Source organism: Cetorhinus maximus, unplaced genomic scaffold (assembly GCF_964194155.1).
Source record: "Cetorhinus maximus unplaced genomic scaffold, sCetMax3.hap1.1 HAP1_SCAFFOLD_1302, whole genome shotgun sequence".
In the NCBI taxonomy this organism is placed as follows: Eukaryota; Metazoa; Chordata; class Chondrichthyes; order Lamniformes; family Cetorhinidae; genus Cetorhinus; species Cetorhinus maximus.
This window is the reverse complement of record NW_027597243.1, coordinates 824-10,000: the sequence shown is the minus strand read 5'-3', so window position 1 is coordinate 10,000 and position 9,177 is coordinate 824. Positions and strand designations below refer to the sequence as shown.

Sequence of the window (9,177 nt, the reverse complement as noted above, 5' to 3'; positions counted from 1 at the left end):
AAGAGAGAGAGAGCAGGAGGGGGAGAGTGGGAGGGAAAGGTGGGGGAGAGGGAGAGAGTGAGATAGAGGGAGAGAGGAAGAAAGGGAAGGAGAGAGGGAAGGGGGAGAGAATGGGAGAGAGAGGTGGAGAGGCGGAGAGTTAGAGAGAGAGAGAATGAAGGGAGGGAGGGATGGGGGGAGAGAGGTAGAAGAGCGAGGACAGAGACGATAGAGGGGGAGGGGAAAGTGGGGGAGTTGGGAGAGAAGGAGTGTGGAGAGGGAGGGAGGGCATGGAGAGGAAAAGGGAGATGGAGAAGGGAGAGAGAGGAGGGGATGGGAGAGAGAGGACGAGAGTTAATCTCTTTTATTTATTCCCCCCCAATCCTGACCTCCCCAACCCAACATGCTGAAGGCACTGTCTCCCACGAGCTCAACAACCAACTGTCACTGGGCTAATCGACCATGGCGGGTATCACACACCCTGCACACAGTGGGCCCTTTCCATTGGGGGTTGTCACTGGATCGTTAGGGAGGGGGGCGATGGGGGAGAGGATGATGTTTACCCACCAGTTCCAACTGGTCCTGAAGAGTGATGGTCAGTCTCCTACGGGCCAGAGGCTGGGTGTGTCTGGCAGGGGAGTCACTGACTGTCACAAAGGACAGGGAGAATCTGCATTGATACGTTGCCTTCCACATCCCCAGGAACATGAACCCAAGGACCCCGTGCAGCCTCTTCCTGATCAGGAGTGTGGAGGATCTGGTCCAGGACACTGATACTGAAAGTGCTGACCCCACTGAGCTACAAGAACACCAGAACAAGGAGCAGAAGTAGGCCATTCGGCCCTTCGAGCCTGCTCCACCATTCAATAAGGTCGTGGCTGATCTGATTGTGGCCTTAACTTCACTTTCCTGTCTGTTCCCCCCCCTTCCCATAACCCTTGTCAATCAAAAATCTGACTAACTCAGTCCCGATTAAATTCAGTGACCCAGTCTGTAACTGCTCTCTGGGGAAGGGGATTCCACAGACTAATGACCCCCTGAGAGAAAAAAAACATTCTCCTCAACTCCATCTTCAATGGGAATCCTCTTATTTTGAAACTGTGCCCCCCTAGTTCCAGATTCCCCCCATCCTCGCAGCTGCTACCCTGTCAAGCTCCCTCAGGATCATGTATGATTCTTATATCTTATACGGGCAGTACAATCTCTCCTGAGTCGACAGGGAGAGGGCTGGGCGGACAGAGTGTCTCAGTCATACCACATTCGGGTGCTTGTAGGTCGTCTGCAGAGCATTTATCTCCCGGGACAGGCACCGTCGGGTCTGGTGCTGCGATGTTTGAGACATCGGGATGATCTTGATAGCAACCTGCCGATTGGGGGGAGAAGGACAACAGAATGTGGTTGGTTAAAGTTCCTCTTCACCATTGGAAATCTCTCACAACCTAAGGACATTCCAAAATACCGCACAGCCGGTGATTTTTATGAAATGATGTCATATCAATGTGCCAGCCAACCTACGCATAGCAAGATCCCACAAAAGGCAGTGTGTTAAAGAGCAGGTCATCTATTTTAGTGGTGCTGCTTGAGAAGTATCCTGCTCTTTAGAAAATCGTGGCCATGGGATCCTTGCCATGCACTCATTTGAAAGACAGTGTCTCTGACAGTGTGGTGCTCCCTCAGTACTGACCCTCCACCCATGCAAAACTCCCTCAGTACTGACCCTCCAACAGTGCAGCACTCCCTAAGTAGTAACCCTCCCAACAGTGCAGCACTCCCTCAGTACTGACCCTCCGACAGTGCAGCACTCCCTCAGTACTGACCCTCCGACAGTGCAGCATTCCCTCAGTACTGACCCTCCAACAGTGCGGCACTCCCTCAGTACTGACCCTCTGACAGTGCAGCACTCCCTCAGTGCTGACCCTCCCACAGTGCAGCACTCCCTCAGTACTGACTCTCTGACAGTGCAGCACTCCCTCAGTGCTGACCCTCCAACAGTGCAGAATTCCCTCAGTACTGACTCTCTGACAGTGCAGCACTCCCTCAGTACTGACCCTCTGACAGTGCAGCACTCCCTCAGTGCTGACCCTCCAACAGTGCAGAATTCCCTCAGTACTGACTCTCTGACAGTGCAGCACTCCCTCAGTGCTGACCCTCCAACAGTGCAGAATTCCCTCAGTACTGACTCTCTGACAGTGCAGCACTCCCTCAGTACTGACCCTCTGACAGTGCAGCACTCCCTAAGTAGTGACCCTCCCAACAGTGCAGCACTCCCTCAGTACTGACCCTCCAACAGTGCAGCACTCCCTCAGTACTGACCCTCTGACAGTGCAGCACTCCCTCAGTACCGACCCTCTGACAGTGCAGCACTCCCTCAGCACTGACCCTCTGACAGTGCAGCACTCCCTCAGTACTGACACTTAGTACTGACCCATCTGGTTCACTAATGTCCTTTAGGGAAGGAAATCTACCCTCCTTACCTGGTCTGGCCTACACATGACTCCAGATCCACAGAAATGTGGTTGATTCATAACTGCCCTCTGAAATGGCTGAGCGAGCCACTTAGTTGTATCAAACTATTACAAATTCAAAAAAGGAATAAAACCAGAGTCGACCTAGGCACCGGAAACGACAATGGCAAGACCAGCCCTGTCAACACTGTAAAGTTCTCCTCACTAATATCTGGGACTGGTGCCAAAAGCTGTCCCACAGACCAGTCAAGCAACAGCCTGACATCGTCATCTCCTTCGACAGCTCCTTCCAAACCCACGACCACGACCATCTAGAGGGACAAGGGCAGCAGAGAGATGGGAACCACCACCACCTGGAAGTTCCCCTCCAAGTCACTCACCATCCTGACTGGGAAAAATATCGGCTGTTCCTTCACTGTCGCTGGGTCAAAATCCTGGAACTCCCTCCCTAACAGCACTGTGGGTGTACCTACACCACATGGACTGCAGCGGTTCAAGAAGGCAGCTCACCACCACCTTCTCAAGGGCGACTAGGGATGGGTAATAAATGCTGGGCCCAGCCAGCCACGGAAGAAAGCTCACCAAGTTGTCTTTCTTGCTTCGGAGACCAATAGCCAATCGGAAATTGCAGCCGATTTTCTCCTGGGTGGGGACTCCCAGGTAAACCCTGGAGAACGACCCTGAACCAATCTTCTTCGGGGTCAGCAGGTAGCCACGCTGTCGACACTCGCTGACCTCGTCCACCTTGGCCGCACCCATACTGACCGTCACACGCTTGCCCATTTGTAACTTGGGAGGCATGAAGGAAAGAACGAGAGAGAGAGAGAGAGAGAGAGAGGAAGAGATGGAGAAGGTGGAGGAAAGACCAAATCGCTCAATTCATCATTGATGATTCTTACTCCTCCAGAAAAGTTTCGATTAACCATACAGAGGCTGTTGTCCCATTGAAAGTTTAGGCAGAGGGTTTGCAACGAGGCTCTCTCCCTTCCTTCCCTGATCAGTTTGTGTTGTTTCCTTCACGGCTGTTTTCCAAATTCTCTTTTTTTCTAAAACAACACAGGGTTCCAGAAAGTGTTTTTATTTTTTTTTTTGGCAATAGAACAATGTAGAATAGGAACTTTGCTGAGATTCTGTGTTCCAGCCTTTGTTTCACATCTCAGGGTGATGACCTTATTCATTATTGTGCTGTCCTTGTCCTGACGCTCACTGAGATCGGATTACCTCTCACCCCCACTGTGCTCGCTGACCCCTACATTGGCTCCTAACCTTGGCAGCGCCTCGATTTTAAAACTCTCGTCCCCGTTTGCAAACCTGCATCTCCCAATCTCTGTTAATCTGCTCCAGCTCCACAACCTTCCAAATCTCCGTTCCTCTTGGGTAGCCCTCCCTCCCACCAGCATTGGTGGCCATGCCATAAATCATTGGCACTCCATAGTTTGTAAATCCCTCTGTTAACACCTCTGCCTCCTCACCCCACCCTATCCTTTATCATTCAAACCCACTTCCTAGACCAAGCTTTGGGTCGAGCTCCTATTAACTGCTTCCTTGACTTGGTGTTCATTTATTAATGTGAAGTGTTAGAGTGTACAAGATGTTTGTCACTTATTACCAAAGCTACTCTAGGATAGCAGTAGCACAGCAAGACAGTAGCAGTAGTTTTAGTCACAAAAAGGTATCAGGAAGGAGCCTGTAAAGCAAAGGCTGCTGGGATAGAAACATAAAAACATAGAAACTAGGAGCAGGAGTAGGCCATTCGGCCCTTCGAGCCTGCTTCGCCATTCATTGTGATCATGGCTGATCATCCAACTCAATAGCCTGCTCCCGCTTTCTCCCCATATCCTTTGATCCCTTTCACCCCAAGAGCTATATCTAACTCCTTCTTGAAAACATACAATGTTTTGGTCTCAACTACTTTCTGTGGTAACGAATTCCACAGGCTCACCACTCTCTGGGTGAAGAAATTTCTCCTCATCTCAGTCCTAAATGGTCTACCCCATATCCTCAGACTGTGACCCCTGGTTCTGGACTCCCCCACCATCGGGAACATCCTTCCTGCATCTACCCTGTCTAGTCCTGTTAGATACTTGATACTTGACATAATAGTAATATGGGAAATGAGGGTCATCCGGAAGTCCCCAGCATCACAGTTGCCAGTCTTCAGCCAATTTGATTCACTCCACGGGATATCAAGAAACGGCTGAAGGCACTGGATAGTGCAAAGGCCCTGACAATATTCCGGCCATAGTACTGATAGTGGTGCTCCAGGCAAGCTGTTCCAGTACAGCTACAACACTGCCATCTACCCGGCTATGTGGAAAATAGCCCAGGTATGTCCTGTACACAAAAAGCAGGACAAATCCAACCCGGCCAATTACCGCCCCATCAGTCTACTCTCCATCATCAGTAAAGTAATGGAAGGGATCATCAACAGTGCTATCAAGCGGCACTTGCTTAGCAATAACCTGCTCACTGACGCCCAGTTTGGGTTCTGCCAGGGCCACTCAGCTTCTGACCTCATTACAGCCTTGGTTCAAACATGGACAAAAGAGCTGAACTCCTGAGGTGCGGTGAGAGTGACTGCCCTTGACATCAAGGCAGCATTTGACCGAGTGTGGCATCAAGGAGCCCTAGAAAAACTGGAGTCAATGGGAATCAGGGGAAAAGTCTCTGCTGGTTGGAGTCATATCTAGCACAAAGGAAGATGGTTGTGGTTGTTGGAGGTCAGTCATCTCAGCTCCAGGACATCACTGCAGGAGTTCCTCAGGGACGTGTCTGAGGCCCAACCATCTTCAGCTGCTTCATCAATGACCTTCCTTCCATCATAAAGTCAGGGTGGGGATGTTCACTGATGATTGTACAATGTTCAGCACCATTCGCGACTCCACAGATACTGAAGCAGTCCATGTCCAAATGCAGCAAGACCTGGACAATATCCAGGCTTGGGCTGACAAGTGGCAAGTAACATTCACGCCACACAAGTGCCAGGCAATGACCATCTCCAACAAGAGAGAATCTAACCATTGTCCCTGGATGTTCAATGGCATTAGCATTGCTGAATCCCCCACTATCAACATCCTGGGGTCACCATTGACCAGAAACTGAACTGGACTAGCCATATAAACACTGTGGCTACAAGAGGAGGTCAGAGGCTAGGAATCCTGCGACGAGTAACTCACCTCCTGACTCCCCAAAGCCTGTCCACCATCTACAAGGCACAAGTCAGGAGTGTGATGGAATACTCCCCACTTGCCTGGATGAGTGCAGCTCCCACAACACTCAAGAAGCTTCACACCATCCAGGACAAAGCAGCCCCGCTTGATTGGCACCACATTCACAAACATTCACTCCCTCCACCACCACCGATGCACAGTAGCAACAGTGTGTACCATCTACAAGATGCACTGCAGGAACTCACCAAGGCTCTTTCGACAGCATCTTCCAAACCCACAACCACTACCACCTAGAAGGACAAGGGCAGCAGATAGATGGGAACACCACTACCTGGAAGTTCCCCTCCAAGTCACTCACTCACCATCCTGACTTGGAAATATATCACCGTTCCTTCACTGTCACTGGGTCAAATTCCTGGAGCTCTCTCCCTAACAACACTGTGGGTGTACCTACACCACATGGACTGCAGCGGTTCAAGAAGACAGCTCACCACTACCTTCTCAAGGGTGATTAGGGATGGGCAATAAATGCTGGCCCAGCCAGTGAAGCCCACATCCTATGAATGAATTTTAAAAAAAGCAAACAAAAAAGAAAATGGCAGGAAGGGACAGAGAGATCAAACCTGTAGTCAAGGCTAGATGTTACAAAGATAGATGCTGAGAGGTTGTTTCCCCTTAAGGAGAGTCTAGGACCAGAGGGCATAATCTCAGAGTAAGGGGTGCCCATTTAAGACAGAGATAAGGAGAAATTTCTTCTCTCAGAGGGTAGTCAATCTGTGGAATTCTTTACTGCAGAGGGCTGTAGAGGCTGGGTTGTTAAGTATATTCAAGGCTGAGAAAGACAGATTTTTAATCAGTAAGGGAATCAAGGGTTATGGGGAAAAGGCAGGAAAGTGGAGTTGAGGATTATCAGATCAGCCATGATCTCATTGAATGGCGGAGCAGACTCGATGGGCCGAATAGCCTACTTCTGCTCCTACGGTTTATGGTCTAGGGAGGGATTAAGGATGGGGTGAGGGGGGGGGAAGTTGGGATGGGAGTGAATGAGTGAGTTTTGGAGAGCACAAGGGAGTGAGTGAGGAGACACAAGGGAGTGAAGAAGTATGGACGGAGAGCGAAAGGATGAGGGAGTGAGCAAGGCGAGAAGAGAATGAGGGAAGGAAGGAGTAAGAGAGTGTGAGGAATGAGAGTATGAGGGAGGAGTGAGGGAGGTGGGTGTGAGTGAGAGAGGGACTGAGGGAGGAGGGAGTGAGGAAGGGTGTGAGGGAGCAAGGGAGGGGTGGAGGGGATGAGAGAGAAAGTGAGGGTTGGAGGGAGTGAGTGAGTGAGGAATGAGAGTGTGAGGAAGGAGCTGTGAGTGAGGGAGGGCATGAGGAGGGATAGACTGAGTGAGGGAGGGAGTGAGTGAGGGATTGAGGAAGGATAGACATTAGGGACCAAGGGGGCAATCTATGGGTGGAGCCAGAGGACATCGCTAGAGTGTTGAACAAATACTTCACATCTGTCTTCACCCAAGAGAATGAGGATGAAGGTATGGAACTCGGGGAGAGAGACTGCGAGGTTCTGGAACAAATTGATATAGGGAGTGACAAGGTATTGGAGGTAAAAAAAAAGCTAAAAGCTACTGTGGATGCTGGAAATCCAAAACGTGTTGGCAGACTCAAAAGTGGACAAATCTCCAGGTCTGGGTGATTTGTGTCCCAGACTGCTGAGGGAGGCAAGGGAGGAGATCGCAGGGGCTCTGACCCAAATTTTTAATTCCTCTCTGGTCACGGGGGAGCTGCCAGAGGACTGGAGAACAGCTAATGTGGTTCCGCTATTTAAGAAGGGTTGTAGAGATAAGCCAGGGAACTACAGGCCAGTGAGTCTCACGTCAGTGCTAGGGAAACTATTGGAGAAATTTCTGAAGGAGAGAATCTATCTCCACTTGGAGAGGCAAGGTTTGATCAGGGATAGTCAGCATGGCTTTGTCAGAGGGAGGTCATGCCTAACAAATTTGATTGAATTTTTTGAGAAGGTGACCAGGTGTGTAGATGAGGTTAGTGCAGTTGATGTAGTTTATATGGATTTCAGCAAAGCCTTTGACAAGGTCCCACATGGGAGACTTATAAAGAAGGCAAATGCACATGGGATACAGGGTAATTTGATAAGGTGGATTCAAAATTGGCTTAGTTGTAGGAGACGGAGGGTGATGACAGAAGGATGTTTTAGTGACTGGAAGCCAGTGTCCAGTGGTGTACCACAGGGATCTGTGCTGGGTCCCCTATTATTTGTCATTTATATAAACAACATAGATGACTATGTGGGGGGTAGGATTAGTAAATTTGCAGATGACACAAAGTTTGGCCGGGTGGTTAACAGTGAGTTTGAGTGTCTTGGGCTACAGGAAGATATAGACGGGATGGTCAAATGGGCAGATAAGTGGCAGATGGAATTTAACCCTGAAAAGTGTGAGGTGATACACTTTGGAAGGAATAATTTGACAAGGAAGTATTCAATGAAGGGCATGACACTAGGAAGTTCTGAGGAACAAAGGGACCTTGGCGTGTGTGTCCATAGATCTCTGAAGGCGGAGGAGCATGTTAGTGGGGTGGTGAAAAAGGTATGTGGGACACTTGCCTTTATCAATTCAGGCATAGATTACAAAAGTAAGGAGGTCATGTTGGAGTTGTATAGGACCTTGGTGAGGCCACAGCTGGAGTACTGTGTGCAGTTTTGGTCGCCAAATTATAGGAAGGATGTGATTGCACTGGAGGGGGTGCAGAGGAGATTCACCAGGATGTTGCCTGGGATGAAACATTTTAGTTATGAAGAGAGGTTGGATAGACTTGGGTTGTTTTCGTTGGAGCAGAGAAGACTGAGGGGCGACCTGATCGAGGTGTACAAGATTATGAGGGGCATGGACAGGGTGGATAGGGAGCAGCTGTTCCCCTTAGTTGAAGGGTCAGTCACAAGGGGGCATAAGTTCAAGGTGAGGGGCAGGAGGTTTAGGGGGGGATGTGAGGAAAAACATTTTTACCCAGAGGGTGGTGACGGTCTGGAATGCACTGCTTGGGAGGGTGGTGGAGGCGGGTTGCCTCACATCCTTTAAAAAGTACCTGGATGAGCACTTGGTGTGTCATAACATTCAAGGCTATGGGCCAAGTGCTGGTAAATGGGATTAGGTAGGTAGGTCAGGTGTCTCTCACGTGTCGGTGCAGACTCGATGGGCCGAAGGGCCTCTTCTGTACTGTGTGATTCTGACTGTGAGGAAGGGAGTGAGTGAGGGATTGAGGGAGGTTAGACTGAGTGAGGGAGGGATTGAGGAGGGATAGACTGAGTAAGGGAAGGAGTGAGTGAGGTATTAAGGAGGGATAAACTGAGGGAGGGAGTGAGTGAGGGATTGAGGAGGGATAGACTGAGTGAGGGAGGGATTGAGGAGGGATAGACTAAGTGAGGGAGGGAATGAGTGAGGGAGGGAATGAGTGAGGATTGAGGAGGGATAGACTGAGTGAGGGAGGGAGGGATTGAGGAGGGATAGACTGAGTGAGGGAGGAAGTGAGTGAGGGATTAAGGAGCGATAG

At 50.0% G+C, this 9,177-nt stretch overlaps 1 protein-coding gene across 1 annotated transcript in view; it reads right to left on the bottom strand.

Moving 5' to 3' along the window:
* LOC144676028 (testis-specific serine/threonine-protein kinase 5-like) overlaps positions 1-3,468 on the bottom strand; it is a 27,851-nt gene extending 24,383 nt beyond the window's left edge. The window contains exons 1-2 of the mRNA XM_078536551.1: positions 3,027-3,468; positions 1,235-1,342 (exon numbers count right to left, since the gene is read on the bottom strand). Coding sequence (XP_078392677.1) covers positions 1,235-1,342; positions 3,027-3,245 — 327 coding nt within the window. The 5' untranslated portion in view covers positions 3,246-3,468. The remainder of the gene's footprint in view (positions 1-1,234; positions 1,343-3,026) is intronic.
* Between the last annotated feature and the right edge of the window lie 5,709 nt (positions 3,469-9,177).